Source organism: Stenella coeruleoalba (assembly GCF_951394435.1).
Source record: "Stenella coeruleoalba genome assembly, chromosome: 8".
Lineage (NCBI taxonomy): Eukaryota > Metazoa > Chordata > Mammalia > Artiodactyla > Delphinidae > Stenella > Stenella coeruleoalba.
The window spans coordinates 99,879,670-99,900,536 of record NC_137154.1 but is presented as its reverse complement, the minus strand read 5'-3'; the positions used below and the strand labels follow the sequence as shown (position 1 = coordinate 99,900,536).

Here is a 20,867-nt window from a genome sequence, read left to right as displayed (position 1 = left end):
CTGCCAGTCAGAGGCTGCTGGGCCCAAGCAGGGGATCCAAGGGCCAGGTGCCAGAGGCCTGGTGAACGCTGGGTGGGTGTGGGAATTGGAGTGAGGGTATCCCCGGGGGAGCATTGCAGCTTAGCCACCATGGGGGTGGAAAGCCACTCGCATGGCACTGAAATGGGGAGGTGGAGAGGCTCAGAGAGCGTGGGTACCAGGGGGAGAGATGCTGGTGGTACCCTGTATAAATGAGGCGTCTGTTACCCCCCGGGAAGCAGAGAGGTGGGTGATGGCGTGCAAGGAGCCAGCAGACCTGGATGCTGACAAGTCTCTGCCCTTCTCCAGACTCCAGTGTCCCCATCTATAAAATGGGCTGCTTTCCACGCCTGTGGTTTCCCCACCAGCGTTTTGGGATTCTAAGTTTCTTTTCGGGCAGCTGGCTAACCGGGAAGGGAGGTTCCTTCAGAAACCTATACTCTGGGAACTTCTCTGGTCTCTGAGCGTCTCTGGCAGAGCTTAGTAAGCAGTGCCCATGGGAACTCGTCTGAGAGACCGTGGAGCGGGGCAGGTAGACACAGAGATTTGCGTGGACGAGAGGAGGGGACCAGCTGGAGGGGGAGGACCCGCGTGCCCGTGGTGGGCCTGGGGGAGCTGGGGAGGAGGCAGGACCCGAGCGCCCAGCGCGGGACAGAGTTCGGGGGATCCTAGTGTCCTCCTGACAATCCCATCTGTGAAAGTCAACATTCAAGGGCAAAGGAAAGCCGCCCTGACACACATATATATAAAAAATAAATCTCTCAATTATCTCAGCTCATTTGCTTGGGGTCTCATTTTATGTCCCTGCTCCGCTGCGCAGTATATCTGTCCGGATAAAGAGTTACAGTCCGTTGGGCTACGTGTGTGGGGTTGTAAAAAACACAGATGCCAAATTAACTGGCTGTGGCACTCAGCGGCTGATTGAGCTGATAATGACGCGATCTGACCTTTTTCTAATTTCTAATTATGTGCATCTCGGCTGTGCTGGCTGCATGATTCTTGTTCTAATGATGGCTCCTGTGATCGGCCTCTTCATCTCTCCCCTCCCGACGCAGGACTACAAGTGGGGTGGCAAAGGGCGCTGCCTGACACCCTCCCCCCACGCCCGGTAAAGTTTCAGGCTTCAGCCCACACAGTCTCTCTGATGGCCTGGAGGTGAGGTGAGGTGGCTGGAATGCCTGGCTTTAGCGATACTGCATTTGACCTTAACCTTCTGGGTGCCATGCACTTAGTTCCACAAGCCATCTCGTGAATATTTTATGACTGTCACAGGAGACAGGCGGATTGGCTCTATAGACGAGGAAACTGAGCTTCAAAGGAGCTGTCATCAAAGTCACCCAGAGGGTGAGCTGTGTAGCTGGGCTGAGGTCCTTGGCTCCTTCAATGGTCTCCATTTAAATAATCGACCCATCCATCAGTCATTGACTGCAGCTAACTCTGGGTAAATCAGGTCCACATGAGGAGGTGGGCTGTCCAAGGCCTGCTCCACCAGGGGACCACTCCCAGTGCAGTCCCCTGAGATAGAGGCCCAGGGAGCACCGGGGGCCAGGGGCCATTGGGGCAGCTCCTACAGCATCCGCGTGCCTAGGTCAGGTGTGGCACGTAGCAGACAGTAACCAAGTTTTGTTGGATTAATGAAGAAATCTGAGTCTTTTGAGTGAACAGAACTCTGAGAGACCCAGGTAGTGTGGGCCAGGGGAGAACAGGGAGGTGGCCACACTTTTTGGTATTTTCCAGGCTGGGCTAGAATAAGAGGCTGTCCTCGGGGGGTCGTCTATAGCTCACCTGGCAGGTGGTAGTGGGCAAGGTCTGTGAGGTTTGTTTCCCCAGGACTCCTACCTCTGAAGGTGTAAATTCTTTCATGTTACTCAGCCTATTGTAGGTATTTCCTACCAATTTTGGCCTCAGTCTCTTTTGGGGTCAAGGGAGAGGAGTGCCCATTCCAGCTCCTGCAGAAACGGCTGCCTCACTTCCTGGTTCCATGGCTGCTGCCGGTATAGCTTCTAAAGACCTGATTCACAATTGCGGTTCTGAGATTCTGAGCAACCGAACAGCAGGGCAGGGCCAGGCCAGCCCGCACTTACTGCTGGACCAACGGGAGAACCTGCACGGGGACAGCTGTCCTAGGGGACCTGAGAGACAGTGGTCTGGGCTCCCGGGAAGGATGTCTGCTCAATCCCAGCCAGGGGAGAGGGAGGGCCAGGCACAAGCCGAGGTGGATTTGCGGCTCCCAGAAATCTGCACTAACGCTCCCGACCCCGGTCAGGTGCTTATCCTCTGTCCTCTAAACGCATCATAATACTTCACAACTTTCCAGGCCAGGCTGGGGGGCTCTCCTGGTAGCTCTTCTGGCCTCCATAAAGGAGCATAATCAACTCTTGAGAGAAGCAGTGGGGTGGATAATACCCAACACAGGATAATACCCACGTCATTTAAATCTGTTCTGCTGGTGCACTGTGTGTGTGTGTTTTTCTTCCTCCCTTTCTGGAGTCACATTTGCTTTTCTAATTCTGTCTCTCTTTTGGGAGTAGGTACTAACTAAACTCTGACTGCAAGAGGTCAGTGCTCTAATCAATCAATTTGTGGAAGAAAGAGTTTTTCAGAGTTTCCAAATTCACCCTGCATCATCTCGGTAATCCACCCACAGAAAAATCAAGAACTGTGGTTAATAATCCCAGGATGACCGCTGTCATGATGAACAAACAGAGCGTTTGTTCATCAGCTCTCTACAGCTCTCTTTCTCAACAAGATTCCCAGGGCTAGATGAGAATTTCAGGCATCATCTAATCTAGTGGTTACCAAGCCTTATTGAAGATTGCAGCTGTCTGGGAAACCTCTAAAAATGTACCTTCACGGGTCCCACCAAACTTACTGAATCACGGTTTCCAGGTGGTGGGCCCCAGGCCCGTGTGCTTTTCAAAGCTGTAGTGATGATGTGGATGACAAGCTAGGTTTGGGAGCCTGATCTACTGCGTCCCCCTAAATGGGCAGGACATCTGCTGATCCGCTCAGTGTGACTCTGTTTCCGGTCTTCCTATCCACTGATCTGCTTGACGGTGCCTGTCATCCCCACCCTCCACACTGTAGCACATGGCCATCAGCTCCTCTCTGGGCAGCCCAAGACAGATTTACCAGCGTGCCAGGGCTCTAGCTCTTGGAACAGCTACACCAGACATTCTGGGCGCCATGACCCTCCTTTCCTCCCGTCTGCACTGCAAGGGGGTTGTAGGTGATGCTACTAGTGTTGCAGCGGCAGAGGAGGGGAGAGCTTTGGCAGCAACCCCTTTGCATGCAACTCTTGGTTTAAGGTTCTCTGATGCTGGAAGGGTACACCTAGTGCCTGCCCACAGGGGGCATGCAAATTTCTTTGTTGAATGCATGAATGAAAGGGTCGCTTCTAGGGCATCTGGAGGGCATCAGAAGGTAGGGAGAGCCTAGCCAGGGCGGGGTTGCAGGGTCTTTACCAGGTTGTCCAGCTCTGGGTCGTCGCTGAAGAAGGGTTTGTGCTCTTGCTCTTGCTGGTGGACAAAGTTCTCGATGTCCACGTCAAAGCTGGCGGAGGTGATGCACTCCGAGCCCTGCGTGGCCTGTTCACATTTCTCAAACAGCAGCGTCAGGAGCGGGAAAAGAGGGTGCCTGCGGGGACATCAAGAGCTCACACATGCGCACTCAGAGACTTGCTGCCATCGGGGTTCAGATGCCACCAGGGTCCCTTCCCACATTGCCGTCACTTCTTCTCCCAGGGTCCCACTCCCTGAGAAAGGCCCCAGTCCCCACGGTCAGCCTAGACGGCAGCATTTCACGCCCTGGCACAGAGAATTCAGTCTCCTGATTCCTAGGGCCTCAGAGGCTTCTGTCCCTCCCCACCAGGGGCCTAACTTTTCTCTTTGTCCAGAGAAACTGCACAGATATTTGATGAGGCATGCTGGGTATAACCCTTCCCAGAAGTAGGTGTCCATTTCTGGCTCAGTGTCAATCTGGGAAGGAAATGTCCAGAAAAGTGCTGGATGTGAACATGCGTGGTTGGTCACACACCCTCCCGTGGCTGCGTGGAGCCAGCCGAGGGCAGCACCTGTGTGTTTGCAAGTGTACGTGGCGGGGTGTGGACCTGAGTACTCGTCACACGTGGTGGGCAGAAGTCTCCACCTGTCCTGCATCTGTTGACCGACTCAGTTTAGGTCAGACACCCCAGTCACACGTGTAACACTTCCCTACACGTTTCTATCATCACACACTTAGCACAACTGTAATTAAATAATTCTTTGCATCATTATTTGTCCAGTGTTTTCCTCCAAGGCTGTCTCTGTCTCAATGATCACTGTATCCTTAAGACCTTGCCCTGGCGCTGATAGCAGGCACTTAATAAATATTCGGTGACTGACAATGAACCAGTGAATGATGAATACGTGAGTGTGAGTGTGCGCATGTGTGTGACGGTTCTGTGATGGATGGATGTAAGCTGAAGTGCTTACCTGGCGACTCTATGGGTCTTGGCTTCGACATCACCCACTCTGGGAAGGTTCCCTGACTGCCCCTCCCCTCAACCTGTGCCAACGGCTCCCTGGGCTGTTTGCTTTACCACCTGTCTTCCGCACTAGACTCTCAGCTACGTGAGGGCAAGAAGCAAGCCCACCTCATTCCTCACTGTCTGCCCAGAGTCTAGCAGCGGCATGTGGACACTAATAAATCTTTGTTGAATATATACATGTTAGGTGTGTGACCCCATTTGCATATACAAGTGCATCTCGTTCTCATTTCTCTGCAGCATGAGTGAACAACTATGTCTTCACACCCGGCACGTGCACATGTGTTTACATGGGTATTGACACTGGACTCTGGAGCCCCATTCCCTCCCATCATGGTTCCCAAAAAGCAACGGCACATCCCTCTCTGGTTGCTCACCTCAGTGCCCTGGAACCACAACATCTAGCTCCCTTCTTTTTGAGTGAGCTCTGCGAGCTGGGAGAGGAGAAAGTATGTATGTTGGGTCTGGTCCCCAGGCTTCTGCCAACGGGGATGTTGTAGCCAGCACTGCCCAACAGAACTTCTTGAGGTGATGAAGACATTCTACAATCTCTGCTGTCCAATACGGTAGCCACCAACTTCATGAGGCCAATGGACATTTAAAACATGGCTGTTTTTGAATTATGGTTTTCTCAGGGTATATGCCCAGTAGTGGGATTGCCGGGTCATATGGTAATTCTATTTTTAGCTTTTTAAGCAACGTCCATGGTGGATGGACCTAGAGTCTGTCATACAGAGGGAAGTAAGTCAGAAAGAGAAAAACAAATACCGTATGCTAATGCAAACATATGGAATCTAAAAAACAAATGGTACTGATGAACCTAGTGGCAGGGCAGGAATAAAGACGTAGACATAGAGAATGGACTTGAGGACACAGTGGGGGAAGAGGAAGCTGGGACAAAGTTAGACAGTAGCATTGACATATATACACTACCAAATGTAAAATTAGATAGCTAGTGGGAAGCAGCTGCATAGCACAGGGAGATCATCTCAGTGCTTTGTGACCACCTAGAGGGGTGGGATAGGGAGGGTGGGAGGGAGGCTCGAGAGGGAGGGGATATGGGGACATATGTATACATATGGCTGATTCACTTTGTTGTACAACAGAAACCAACACACCATTGTGAAGCAATTACACTGCAATAAAGATCTATTAAAAATAAATAAAATATGGCTCTTGTGTCTAGGACACTGAATTTTTTATTTTGTCTAATTTTAACTAATTTTAATTTAGATAGCAACATGTGGCTAGTGGCTACCATATTGGAAAGCACAGTAAGTCCTGAAAATGAAAACAGATCATGCTTCTGCCCTCCAGCACGCTATGATTAAACATGCCGAGAAGGACTGAACATTCATCCTGCATAGTGTTTGTAGGCTGATGGGGGACCCCTGTGAGCCTGTCCCATCCTGGGATTCCAATAATTCTGGGCAGAAAGGCAGAAGGTGCTGAGACCCATCCACACTCAAACCTATACCTACTGGTCATTCTACTCAAGCTCGGGGGCAGCGGGGGCTGAGGGGAGATGAATTCCTGCCACAGATGAGCTGCGTGGCTTGGCAAAGCTGTCTCTAGACATTATCTCCCTGACCCTTGTTTTGGGAGCTGATGCGTAAATAGCTGGGCTCCAAGGCTGCAGGCTGGGTCACAGTCTGGAGGAAAAAAGGGTCAATATCTGAGGGTAGCGCATCTGCAGCCCCAAATTGCTAGAAGAGCTATTTGGCCCCCTCAGGAGGCTGGTGGGAAAACAATGGGTTCGCTCAGCCATCTGCTGAAGACAAAGAGAAAACCAGGTGAAGGGGTTAAACTCCAGTATAAGTCTTCATTTGCAGCCACTAATACCGCAGCATATTATAGTCTAATCTAACCTGATCCCAGTTTAATGCAAGATTCTCCCGGCCCTGAGTGGAATACCAAAGGAAGCCTTCATGGCTGTGATTTAAGCAGAGACCTGCAGTGGTTTAGCTGAGGGACATGAAAGGCAAATTCCAGACGGTGTTATGAATTATTGCGCCTTATGAACCTTCCTACTCTCAACAGATGCCTGCTGCCGTTTAAACAGCCACTAGATCAATTAGGAGTGAAAGGCACAAATCGACTCCGTACAAGGGCACTAAATTACCAGGAACTAATAATCCGCAGCATCGTGCCAGGTGGCGGGGGGCGCAGCCCCTGCCCCATCCCCACGGCGGCCGCGGTCACTGCACGTCCCTTCCTCACCGGCTGGAGGCAGGGTGGGCAGCTGCTGACGGTGTGTGGGTGTGCCGGTGCACGTGTGTGCACCTGGGTTGAATGTAGGCTGTCAACGAGAGTGAGTGTGAGCGTTGTGTAAGTGGGTTGCCCCAGGTGTTTTTATTGCGTGTGCACACACGGTGTTACGTCTCTGCTGTACTATGCGCACATGGGTTGTGTGTATGGAGCTGGGGTGCGGAGTTTGTGTGCTGTGAATACAGGGTGCCTATGCCCTCTATTGTATGCAGTGTGTGTGCAGGGCTACGTGTTATCTGTATGCACTGCGTGTGCGAGCATCATGTGTTTTGTGTACACAGCGTGCGTGACATGTGGGGCGGGGAGGAGGGAGCTGCCGGTGACTGTGTCTCCCAGTTACCAGCTCTGGAGTTGGGCTGGGGGGAGAGGGTGAGCTCGTCTGCCACTGTCCTGGCCTCTGCAGGGAGGAGAGTGATCAGGGAGGGCCTCTCTGAGGAGGTGACATTTGAGCTAAGCCTGGAAGGACAGAGGAGGCAGTCAGGCAAAGGTCAGAGGGAGGGGCATGCCAAGCAGGGGAAAACGCAAAGCACTTCAGAGAGAAATGAGCTTGGCATGTTTCTGGAACAAAATCCAGGCGCTTGTGGCTGGAGCAAGGTAGGCGAACGGAGGGAGATGACGTCGAAGAGGTGAGCAGCAGTTAGATTCGAGGTCTCGCACAGAGCTGGGCTTTTGGGGACTGGGGTGGAGGCACTGTCCCCTCCCCTGGGGGACAGCGTGCACCTTCCAGGCACAGCTCTAGCATTGGTCCATTTTATAAACCTCTCCCCTGCAGGTGTCAGAGCTCCCATGCGTGTATGTGTGTGTGTGTGTGTGTGAGACGAGGGCATATCTGGGGGTGTTTTCTATGGCTTCTGTCATCTCTCAGTAGAAGAAAACGTGCTTTCCATCCTCTCCCCCAAGTTAAGCAAGGACCCGTGGAGCACAGAACAGGCCTCCTGGTTGCTGCCATGGCCCCTCTCCCCAGCCCCTCCCTGCCTGAGCTGCACTATCAGTTCCCCAATCCTCCCTTCATACCTCACCCTCCCCAGCCTCCTGCCTCTGGTTCCACCCGCCCTGATCCCTGGATCCCTGAGCCCAGGAGTTCGGATGACATCTGTGCTCACCCACAGCTTTTCATATGAACCACAGCCAGGGTTGGTAGGGCTGCCTGTGGCTCCCGTGCTCTGTCCACCTGCATCTCTCGATCACCCTGACCGCTACCTGCTACCTCAAGTGCGGGGACTGCTGAGATGCTCTGTACCACCCCTGAGAAACAGGCTCAGTTTCCCAGTGACTCAGATGGGTTCTGTGGCTGCAGTGATGCTATGGCCTTCTTTAAGGCTGTTCCCGGCCCAGTTCCCAGCCCCTTCCCCAGTTGCCCATCCTACACCTGCCTAAGCGTTGACCTATATTTTAAGCTATCCTCCAACATCACCCCATAAGACTGGGGAAGAGGCTGGAAGCCACCTTCAAGGAGTCCTTTCCAGCAGCCTCCACTGCGGGCCTGGGGTGGGGTGGGGTAACTAGGGCAGAGACCAGGAGGGCTGGGCACTTTACCCTCCCGGGACACGAATGCCCTTGTCTGAGCCAGGCAGGGGATCGGAAGGGGGATTTCCGGTCATGCGTGGGATACTGGTCCTGTCATTCTTGACCTTCCCTGAGCTTCAGTCTGTCCAACTAGAAAATGGGTTTTAAGGAGTTCCTCTTCCCGCTGTCCAAATCTCTCCCACCGTGGATCAGTACCCTTCAGAGGCTGGAAGCAGAAACGTGGAAACTCGGTCCCCAGTGTCTGGACGATGATGAACGAGATGTGAAAGATGGCCATTAGCCTTTATTTCCAGAGAGCCGAGGACGTCTGACTTCCAGAAGAGCTCGTCTTCTCCCTCCCCGACCTTTCTCCACGCTTTTTCCTGTGTCGCCTCCCACCTGGCCGCCCCCTCCAGCCCAATCTCTCTCTTTTTTTATTTTTATTTTTTTGAATTTTATTTTATTTATTTTTTTATACAGCAGGTTATTATTTATCTATTTTATACATCTTAGGGTATATATGCCAATCCCAATCTCCCAGTTCATCCCACCACCGACCCCCCCTGCCACCCCCGCAAATCTCTCTTAAGCCGTTCAAAATTTGGAGAAAATAAATCTCACTGCACTAATTCAGGGAGAGTTTGAGCCTCGTTGGTGCAGAACAAATAAAAGGAGTGAACTGGCATGACATTTTACTGCAGAAGAGAGGTCGTTTCCAGCCACTAATAGAAAGGATCTGACACAGACTAATAAAGAGAAATGAATTTCTCTAATGGCCTCATTTATCACATTCAGCACTGTGCCTCTGCCTGGGTGCCGGGAGGGCGGGCTGCCCTGAGTGCGGACAGTGCCAGGAGCGGGGGGCGAGAGAGGACCTCAAATAAGATTTTATTATATCTTGTTTTCTTTTCGGAGTCTCCACCCCCAGGCCCACCCTCATCACCTCTCCCCAGGCGCATCTGAACCAAAAGCAAACTCAAGATATACAGTTCTTGTTAACAATCCAGAGAAATAAAGAACCCCTCTCCACAGAATTGCAGTCTTGTGCTAGCTTAAGAAGGTGATTAAACCGGAGGTGTTGATTTCTACAGGGGTTTAAGCTATCGCTTGGTTTAATTACTTCTGACATTTCTGCCTTCGTTGTTTTCTGCATCACCCGAATTCGCGGGCCTAAAATGCCCAGTCTGGGGCCAGGGTGCGTAGGGCTGCCTCTGGGAGCGTCCCAAAGGGCCTGGGCCTAAACAGGGCAGGATTTTGGCTGAAGCCCTTTGCAGAGTTGAATGTCACCCTCTCTCCAGCAGCAGCGAGGCTGAGACCCCTCGCTGAAGCCCCAGAGTTTCTTGAGGGCAAAGCGATCCGGGCCCCCCTCATACCCCCACCCACACACATATTTCTAGTGAGGCTTCTGAGAGCATCCTCAGGCAGGAGAGCTTCCGCGCCTTCCATTTTACTCCTCCCTCTTTCAAGACAGATGTTCTCACCGCAGATGGCCCAATAGGTTTCCCTAACATTTTCGAAGACCTCTTGGGATGGAGACCATAACTTCCTTGGTAATTTTTATACTCGTATCTAACTGCAAGTTCCCCTATAAGGCTGAAGCTCATTTCCTTTTGCTAAAAGGACTCAAAAGAAGACAAGTGGACTTTGTTCTGCTTCCCTTCGTTCCTCCTTGGACAACTTGGCTTAAGAAAAACGTTTTTTTTTAACATTTCTTTCTGCTCATAGGGCCATAAACAGAGAAGCAGAGATAGGAAAAAGAAAGGATGCCAAAATACAGAGCTTCAACAGATAACAAACAAGGACCTACAGTACAGCATGGGGAACTATACTCAATATTTTGTAATAACCTATAAGGAAAAGAATCTGAAAAAGAATATATAAAACTTATATATATATATATAAACTTATATATATATAAATAAAACTTAATCACTTTGCTATACACCTGAAACTAACACAACATTGTAAATCAACTATACTTCAATTAAAAAAAATTGTTTTTTAAATAGCGCTTCAGAGAGGCTATAACGCGAAGAACACAAGAAACACGGAACAGATATGAAGAGAGAAACAGAGCCCCACAGCTGGGGTTGGGGGTGGCGATGACAGTCACACTCATGGGGGGACATTAGTGTGGAGCTCCCTTTCTGGGTGATAAACGTTGTGATTCACAGTCACGCCACTCTGTCACTTCTGAGCCTCTCAGCCATCCCTCCCTTTGTGACCTTGGCCAGAACTGCAGACCTCAATTATGGGTCCAGCCAAGTGTGTGGCAGCCTGCCTGGCTGTCCACTGCCTCTCCCTGTGACTGACCTTGGAGCCCCCAGGCCTGTCCTGCACCTCCCTTCACAGCCCAGTGTCAGCGCTCACCACCCCCTGAGGCTTGGCTGCTTCCTCCGATGGGGACGGGGTGGGATGTCAGAGCCTCTGACCCTTCCTAGCTGGGATGAGAGTGGACGGTCCAGAGGAGGGAATGCATAGTAGGAAAGGAACATTTCTGGATGGAGGTTTTTGGTGATGAGGCAGTGGGACCAGAGCCTGCTCAGGGTCAGAACTGTGCAGAGGACATCAGCCACTGGCCAGTGAGGTGGGGGTAAAGGGGGGCAAGCAGTGACCCAACCTGGTCTCCACGGACACACACAGCGGAGGTCTCAAGTTGTCAAAGGCCCACCACCCTGGAAACCCTACCCGGGGGCTGGCATTGTAACCCTTTATTTCTAGTGCCCCAGGTCAGGTCACTGAGATCACAGAATCAGAGACAATACCCTGGAGGCACCTTTCAGGACGACTCCTGCCCCTTTCCTGGGCATCTTTTCATGGCCAGAAGGCCCATTCCAAGTAGTCATTCTGAGAACTACAGTGCAATCTCTCCTTGATGCTGATAAAACAGAGTCAGTATCATCAGAGCACACCACGGTGCTTCACAGTATGGCCTCAGCTTTCTTGTCAGTGTTTCTCCTGGATAGACTCAGTGGAGAACATGGTAGTTGAACAGACAGCAGGTGGCCCCGGGCTCCTGGCACCTTCATCACCCCCTCAAGGATAGACTTTGGAGACAGATAATTAATTGTGTGACTCTGCGGCAAGTTACTGAATTTCTCTGAGCCTCAGTTTCCTATTTTATAAAATAGGGATAACGCCACCTACCACAGAGGTTATTGTTAAGAATTACATGAAGAAACAAGTAGAGTGTCTGGCACTCAGTAAGCTGTCAATTAACGCTTGTTCCATTTCCCTGAAATGGCACAGGGGCACCTTTTCTTATTCAGGTCAACATGGACGCTATCCACTCCAATAAATGTATAATTCCATCTCTACTGACTCATTTGGCAGGGAAACAAGCCCACATGCCAACTCAAATAGAGGCACAGAAAGAGGAGGAGGAGGGGCAAAGGACAACTTACTGGACCTCGGAACCCCATTTTTGAAACCAAAAAACACTGCCAGTAAGAATTTATTTTTATTTCCCACAGGACAATGATTAAATTCTATTGACTACGGTTGTCTGTGCACAGATCTGTCTTCCTCACTACATGGGGAGCTTCTCTGGTCCACGAACTCGTCTTACCTCTGAATTTCCAGCACAGTGCCTGGCACAGAGCAGAGGATCAATAAATATTTGGAGGATCAACGAATGGGGACAAATGAATGAACGAAGCGAGCACTGACAGCAAGCGGAGATTCTGAGACACAAGCCTAAAGTTCTTTCGGGCCCGGAATCCACTCCCCTGTGGTACCCAGGTCAGCTACAGCCATCTGGCAGCTTCAGCCACAGTTACTACAAAGGGCCCCAGTTCTCCTCTGGGCTCTGCTGGGTGTGTGGGGTGAGGGCTGGCAGGGTCTCAGGGGCAGACGAGTAAGTGTGAAGGAAGCGCTCGGCCAGCCCTCCTCTCCTCCCCTCAAAGGCACCAGATGGAGAGAGCAGAGTGGGGTGGGGGAGACCAAGCCAGCAGCTCCTGGTTGGATGTATTTTTACTTCAGGTGTGACGTTGAAACCATGCGGGTGTATTTTTAGTCCTGCCCAGTGGGCGGTATGTTCGCCTGGGTTGCCTTGGAGAGGACTTCTTCTTGTTGCTAAATTGGAATTGCATCTGTTGGGTTCCTGGGCTCCAACCAGCTCTCCTCCCCCAGGTTGGTGGACAGGTCCATCCCTGGTGAGTGTGGGGCTCAGGGGAGGCCACAGTCTGCTTTGTCTCCATCCCTTCACACACACACACACACACACACACACACACACACACGCATGCACACTCACACCCTTCCCTCCTGGCACATTAAAAAAAAGTAATAAACGTGAAATCTCAACAAACTAGTTGTTAAGGCTGGTCTACAAGGGCGAGAATACAAAGAACCTAAAATTTGAGACCTGGTAGGATCTCATCTCCAGCCCCTTCGTTTTCTCCCCAGTTTTACTAAGAAATAATTGACATGCATCACTGTATAAGTTTAAGGCATGTAGTATCATATACTATGAAATGATTACCACGATAGGTTCAGCTAACATCCATCTTCTCAGATAAAAGAGAAAAAGGAAAAGAAAATTTTTCTCTTGTGATGAGCACTCTTAGTGTTTACTCTCTTAACTTACCTAGATATGATAGAGCAGTGCTAGCTATAGTCGTCATGTTGTACATTACATCCCTAGTACTTCCTTCTTTTATAACTGGAAATTTGTACCTTTTGACCACCCTCCTCCGTTACCCCCTCCTTCTACCCTTCACCTCTGATAACCACAAATCCAATCTCTTTTGCTCTAAGTTTTTTTTTAGATCCCACATATAAGTGAGATCCTACAGAATTTGCCTTCCTCTATGATGTATTTTACTTAGCATAATGCTTTCAAGGTCCCTCCATGTGAATAATATCCCACTGTATATATAAGCCACAACTTCTTTATCCGTTCATCCATCAGTGGACATTTAGGTGGTTTCTGTGCCTTGGCTATTATAAATAATTCTGCAATGAACACGGGGGTGCAGATGTCTTTTCGAGTTAGTGTTTTCATTTCCTTTGGATCCCCAAAGTGGGACTGCTGGATCATAGGATAGTTCTATGTTTAATTTTTTAAGGATCCTCCATACTGTATTCTAGAGTGGCTGCACCAGTATACGATCCCAACAGCAGTGCACAAGAGTTCCCTCTTCTCCACGTCTTTACTATCACTTATCTCCTGTCTTTTTCATGATCAGCCTCTTCATTTTAAGGGGAGGTAACTCAGGAAGAGAAAACAGAAGTATCTTTCCTGCAGTTAGGCAGCTCGTGAGAGGCAGTTTCTATCCAAGTCACCAGAGAGCCAGCCAGTCCCCAAAAGAAAGCACTGGGGGAAGGTCTGGTGTGGGAAGGGGAGCTCCATCCATTATGTCATGGCAAAATGACAGTGACACACATCTGGTGGCACTTCGTAACTTACATTTCATGTGCTTATTGCATTGAAACACCCAATATTTTTATTATTCCCATTTTACTGATTAGCAAACTGAGGGGCCATGTGGTTAAAGAATTACATCAGGCTAATAAGTGACTGAGTTGAGATTTCAATCTGGGTATCCAAACTCCAAATTTTGTGTTCTTCCCCCTTTCCCAGGTGCTGTTTTTGAACCATTATTAGAATCACTTCATCCTCCTCTCCCTTTTTCTCTACTGGCCTTGAGTCCTGTGCGTCCAGGGGTCACAGAACTGAGCTGCCACGTTTACCCTTTGAGCATCAGGACCCGTGCAGCACAAGACAGTCTCTACCTCACCAAACAGGTTTCCAAAAGAACTTTCTCTCATAATAATACTTCTGTGTGTTGGAGAAGGCTTTGACGTTTTTATAGATCTTTCATTTTCTCATCTTAGGCCTACCCTGTGGGAAAGTTTATCTAAAGAGGTTACATGAGTTGCTCAGTGGTAGAATCAGAGCTTAGGCTGAAGTCTTAGTCCTATGTTCTTTCCACGTGACCACAAAATGGCCCAGTGCTTGGGAAAATCAGAAAGTGGGGCTTAGCAGGGCTAGACTGGCTTAGTCCAGCCCTGGTGAGAAGCCATGGGCCATGTGAGCCCTCAAAGGCCAAGCTTGCTGGCTCCCCGCCCCCACCTGATGCCCCCCCCCCCGCCATTCGCACCAGCGGGAGGCCCAATGGCTGGTGTCTTCCCTCTAGTAAGGGGGACCGATCCAATCTAGTACTTGTCGCAGTAACTCCTCACAACTGTGGCCACCATTCACTGTAAGCCTTGTCTGTGCCAAGCACTGTCAGCTGTTAGCATTGGTTATCTCCCTTAATCCTAACATAACCTTGTGAGGATAAAAGTCACTGGGATTCCAGGCTCCTGGATCTCTTCTCTGTGTGCCTTGTCTTGGCGGGGTACCTGGACTTCTCAGCTCTGCCTCGGCCAGGTGGTGAGCTGTGGAAGGATCAGGACCCGCTGCCTCTGAACACACCTGCTCTCTGAGCCAGGCAGCCACAGCCTCTGGGCCTGCCAGCGGCATGTGCAGAGGCTGGGTCCGGGGTGAGGGCCTTCGAGATGCCGGCAGGAAGGGCAGGGAACAGGCTTTGTCTGGTGCCGGGGAAGAATTGAGCACGGGTTGACTTTCAGATTACGGCTCCAGCAGGATCGCTCCCCTGACTGTAGTCAACAGCTACAGTTATGTTTGCTCAGATGTCAGTGAATCCAACTGCTTCCAAACGCAAGGAGTGTCTGCTGGAGCCCCAGCCCATAAAACCCAGCTCAGAATGCAGCCTGGAACATCTGCTCCCAGCACCTAGTCCAGAAGCATCTGGTCCTGACTCTTCTGCTTGGAATGGCTAAACTTCTCCCACACCCTTCTCAGGCCACCTCACCCAGCACGTCCCAGGAATGACCAAGCTCTATGCCAGGGAAGGCACAGGGTTAAGCCCCGGGGTCAGCTCCCTGGAGACAGAACACCCCTTGGTCACAAGGTGGAAGAGTTCCCTCAAAGACAATTCGTTAGGAAGTACCAGTTCCCAGGGTCCTGACCAGGCAACTGCTAAAGAGGACAGTCACACAGCAGCCAGCCCCTCTGCCCAGCCCCAAGCCCAGGGGCTCCCGCCTCCCCATTCACCAGCCCGGCCCCAGGAGAGGCCGCTTGGCTATCATTTCCCTTGGGCTTCACCTCCCTTGGGAAAAGCAGTGCTACTCTCCTACACTGCACTGTGGGCCAGAGGCCTTGCAGTCAATTCCACATAGAGTTTTTTGAGCCCATTAGATGTTGCCAATTTTATATTACAGCTACTTCCTATCCTATCTTCTTGCCGCTCCCTGGACTGATTCTTTTTAATTCAGAACCCCTCTTGGAACTTGACACGATGCTTCCGCGTAGCAGAGCTCAGTAAATGTTTAATTGAACCGCGGTGCAGGACCACTCAGCTGGGAGCCCTTAACTGTCTTGCCTCTTGCTGGATCGCCCCTCAGCATTTACCTTCCAGCCCGACCAACCCCTGTTTCCATTCCCCCAAACATCTCATAGCAGCTAACGGCTGCAGAGTACTCTCCACATGCCAGCTTCTTTATCCAGCACTTCATGGTATTATCTCATTTCATCCTCATGACCAACCTAATGAAGAGATGGCACTATTTTCAGTCCTATTTTACAGATGAGGAAACAGAGGCCCAGAAAGGTTTACTGCCCAGTGGCGGAGCCAGAATGGAAACCCAGGCGATCGAGGTCCACAGGCCCTAATCTGCAGCCTGGATTTCACCTCCCTGAATGCCCAGATGCCTCACATGCTGAAAAGGCCACGGGGACCATGCTGGCCCCTTTGTTTAAAACACCCCCATCCCATCCCACCCCAGGCAGCAAACACTGATCTGTGTGTTAGATATTATCATATATCATCTCATTTTAGTCTAGCTGTGACTATGTCCTTTTTTACAGTTGAGAAAACAGATTCAGAGGGACTAACTTTCCCAAGGCGACCAAGCTGGTTATCACCACATCTATTTTTAGACCTTGTCCCACAGCTCAGCACAGCTGCTCTATGGCCTTTGTCCCTCTAGCTATGGGACCATTAGGATCGAGCCCGAACTTCAGTGACTTTAGAGGGATAGTCTCAAGGGAGCGATCTGAACATGGCCTACTGCCCCGTTCTGATCTTTCCCTAAACAAGTGTGGATTCTAGAGGGATCCGGTCTGAATGCAACAGGGGCAAATGTATTATAAACAAGGCCTTAGCAATGTGTACTGCTTTCGTTGAACTAGAAGTGGACTTCAGCGTGAACTGTCTAGGGCTGGGTACCACATGGGCAGAAGCTCTGAGTGTGGTTTACAGAGAGATGAGACTGACAGGAAGAACTACAAACACTACACGGAAAGGCCGAGACTCTGACAGCTGAGAAACTAAAGACTGGTTTGATGTGGGGTTTCTGGAGCTGCTGGGAAGGAACTCATTAACGGATGAAACAGGAAAGCCTTGGAATCTACCTGGAGAACGTGGAGGCATCAGGGCTTTGCTCAAGCAGATGTTAAGAGTTGGACGGCACTGGGTGGAATCTAGGAAGGAGCAGATTCACTGCCTTGGGGTTCGGGTGAGAAACACTTACCTAGCGCTTATTCTGGGCCAGCCTCTAAGCATTAATGCGTTAAGTGGGAACATTTCAAATTTAGAACCGGGGAGTGGGCCAGACAGGTCAGTGAGGGCCAACGCGTGTAGGATCGTGGCTAATGCTATGAGTTAAAGCATTCCACAAAGTCGGCTGTCAAGGTGCTGGTCAAACTGGGCACCTGTAACTCGGCTACCCGCAGGGGTTTGTGCTTGAGGCTGGGGAGAGCCGACTGTGTGCATCTCTTCCCACCTCTGTTCAGCAGCGCACTGGTAGCTTGAAATGGGCCATGGTGGATGCAGTTACACCACGGAAATCGACAGGTGCTACATGGGGGCTCTCCCTCCCCGCTCCCCCCGGAGCCAGTTAGCCAGCACACCAGCCTGGAACCATGGACTATGGACGGGTTCTGCCTCGCCTACTTAAGGAATCCGCTCAACAGGCCCTGCTTTAGTACATGCTCGTCCAAGCTGCTGGGTCTAAGGTATGGTGTAAGGCGCTGGGGATCAATCAATGAAAACGCATAGACCCTGACTTCATGGAGGTAACGATCTAGTGGTGGAAACAGAACTAATATTAACACAATCCGTTCAATTGTGAGTTAACGCCACAAAGGAGAGACACAGGGTCCTGCAGTCACCTCACCCTCCGCACCTGATTCGCAGCTCAATTCTCTGGCATTTTTCCTGGAGAAGCAAAGCACAGCTGTCCCCACCCTTCTCTCGCTGTTCCTGCCTCCAGGCCAGCACTTCCTGTCACTAACAGGTAACTTCTGCAGTGCCCGGCGGGCCATTTCCTGGGTCCCCAGACAGTATTTCAGCCTCAGGGGCGGAACCCAGCATGCGCAGAGCCGTCTCAGCAGAGCCCCCTCCTCCCCCACTGCACCTGGCCAGGCCCAGCTCCTGCCACTGTTCTGCTCCCCAGGACATCACGGTTTCCATGGGAACCCACTCACTTCAAAGGGGAATGGCAGAGACTGGAGGGGAGGAGGGACAGTGAAAGCTGGATCAACCTCACCCTCTTGGCCCCGTCTCTGTGCTGCTGGCAACCTAACCTCCAAGCTCCCCGCCACCTAACACCGTCCAGCCCACCGCCCACCGGTGGAGAGGTGGGGAGGTGTGGTCCAAGCTAAATTTTAACTTCTTGGGGGGAAAACCCCAGGGGTGAGGTGCACCTGCGTTAGGAGAGATCTGAGCTGGGTCCAAGCCTGCGGTCCCCGCTCCATGGGGCCTCCCCTCGGCAGACCCCTCTCAGCATTGCTCCTGGGCCACAAACACAATTACCCGCGATGTGCATCCAATCATGGGGTCTGCTCGGATTAGACTGCAATCATTAATCTGAGCGGGAGCTCCCGGCTGCCTTGCTGATTAGCCCAGATGATGCTCTGGTATGATCCAATTAAAGACAGACTCTGCCTCCCTTCCCCCCTCCCCCCACCCCACACGCAGAGTTTCCACATCAGAAAGAACCAATACATTTCATCAACACATCCTCCTACACAAATAAAACCTCAGGGCACCAGGAGGCTCCCACCCTCTTGTAGCACTGCCCGATGCCGCCCTGCGGGCCTGGCCAGGGAGGGGCCTCCCCCACCTTCGTTCTTCGAAGTAGTTCAGGGAGGGGCCTCGGCGGGGACACCCAAAAGTCAGCGCGGGCACTAATCTCCGTGGAGAGGGGATGCGTACATTTATGGACATGAAATGCCGACTCCCTGAGGTGCTTTGAGCAGCCAGGCCGCCCCAGGCGGGCAGATCTAATTAGAATTACCCGACCCTATGGGAGGTGGAGTGTCTCCCCTCAGCCCCCAAGGGCGGTGGAGAGGGCGGCTGGCACTAATGGGAGAGGGGTGGTCATGGGAGGCACCCTGGGGGCCCTGGGGCAAGCAGGGCTGCAGAAGAAAGAACTGGGCAAGGGTGCTGATGTCCCTCTGCTCCGTCGTCCTGAGATGCCAGGCAGCCTTGTTTGGCTGGACTGTTGGTGGTACCCAGCCTGGGATTTCTTCTTCATGGTCAGACCGCTGCAGAGATAATTTGCTCAAATGCCATGGGCTGTGAGGTGACAGCCCCGTGGGAGAGGGTGAATCTCAGATGTGGAGGTGAGGCATGTTGGTTGAGGGAAGATCTGGGCCTTTGTACTTCAGGTGACGTCATGGTGGACAGCTCCCTTGGGGACGCGGCCCACCTCCTGGCTGGGCCTGGGTGGGGTCTGAGCCTGGGATCTTGGGAAGGGCTATGGAGCACGTGGAGCCCATTGGCAGGAACCAGGGAACCGTCTGCTTTGTGCCAGACATGGAGCCAGGTGCTGACATGGGCTGTCTCGTAATTCTTGCCGAACCACTGATTAGCTTCTGTCCTGAAACCAACGCTCAGAGAGACGAGTACAAGGAGGAGGTAGGGCTCAAGCCTAGGTTTCCAGAAACTTTATGTTAGGCCACTAATTTGGGGTCTTTCTAGACTAAGATCTGTGCTCACTACAGGTCCCTGCCCCTGGGGGTCCGAGAAGGTGTCAGGGATCCGTCTCCAGTGCGAATATGAATCACCTGGGATCTTGTCAAAGTGCAGATCAGGAATCCTCAGGTCGAGTGGGGCCTGAGATTCTGCGTCTTCAATGAGCTCCCAGGTGACGCGATGCTTCTGGCCCATGGACCGCACTTGGAGCAGCAGGGATTTAAAGGGGGTGTGATGACTGTACCCAAAGTCATCAGACCACGGGGCAGTTTTCAGAGGCCAGGCCACTCTCGCTCCCTGCTTCTGTTCCGCCACCAGGCACAAGGTGAGGCTACAGGCCCTGTGCAGCCTCATCTTCCCACGCCCAGCTGCTCTGGCCACTGGCCGTCCTGGGAACACACCAGGCTCTCCTCTGCCGGAAGTTCCTGACCCCCCATTTCTCCTCCTGCTGAGCTCTCTTACTCAGCCTTGAAGATCAGACTCTACTGCTTCCCCCGTGAAGCCTTGTCCGTCAAAGCTCTGACCACTCTATGTTGGTTTCTTGTTTGCATTATGTCTCCGTTCCTGGAGAGGCAGGGAACAGCCCGTGCATAACCTTTATGATTTACCTCTTTCCCCTGGAGCCCAGCACAACGCCTCCACGTGCTAATAGCAAGGGTTCAAGGCAAGTGTGAAGGGAGGACAGGAGTGTAGATCCCATGCTGGGGGCAGGGGAGCTGGGGTCCTCCTCAGGGTCTCTGACAGGTCCTGTGACCAGATCCTGGCATTCTTTGGGGCCCAAGGCAGAGGTCTCTATCCACAGGAGCTGGGCCTGGCCTGTGCGCCGGGCAGGCTGGGGCCCGGGAGCTGTGTTATCCAGGCCTTGTGTCAGGACCTAGGGATCAGGGCCCACTGCTTTGGACACCCAACTGTTGGCATTACAGGCATTCAGCTCATCTGAGTAACTAAAAATAATGCCAGTGAGAATGATCATAACGGCAATAATTACCACCATTGCCATAAAGCCACTGTCATGGGCAGGGCTGGGTGGGCCAGTCCACGTGTGACTGGAGTTAGCGCCCGCTGCAGCGCACGCTCGGCCCCACTGCTGATGCACGCGAATGTATGTGCTCACACGAGCGAATGTGAGCGAGGGTCCAGCCTCAACACTGAGTGCTGACTTGGGCATCTTTTCTTAGTGATGTGGGCTCCCCATGGACAAAGGATGACTGAAATCCCTGCTGGGACCTCACTCAGGTCTGCCCTCAGAGGACCGCATCTTCACCTCAACAACGTACACAGCACAGACCGGAATTTCCCTGAGCCCTTCCCACCCTCTGCTACATTCAGGGCCCAGCCCTGGGTACAAGGAGCTGAGGCAGAGTAAAACGAGGCAAGCCACCTGCTCTCAGCAAACCGCCCATCTCGGGGAGGGTGCCAGAGCCTACACAGTCGTGTACAACCTCTATTGCTAAACACCAAAGGCTACCATGAATCACAGTGTGGGCCAAGCCCCAGCCGCATTAGAGTCGCCTGGAATGCTTGCTAGACATTCACACCCTCCTCCTACATCTTGACCTACT

General features: G+C 51.8%; 1 protein-coding gene across 1 annotated transcript in view; it reads right to left on the bottom strand.

Moving 5' to 3' along the window:
• Positions 1-20,867, bottom strand: part of PKNOX2 (PBX/knotted 1 homeobox 2) — a 255,030-nt gene that overhangs the window by 38,619 nt on the left and 195,544 nt on the right. The window contains exon 6 of the mRNA XM_079928826.1: positions 3,483-3,654. Coding sequence (XP_079784952.1) covers positions 3,483-3,654 — 172 coding nt within the window. The remainder of the gene's footprint in view (positions 1-3,482; positions 3,655-20,867) is intronic.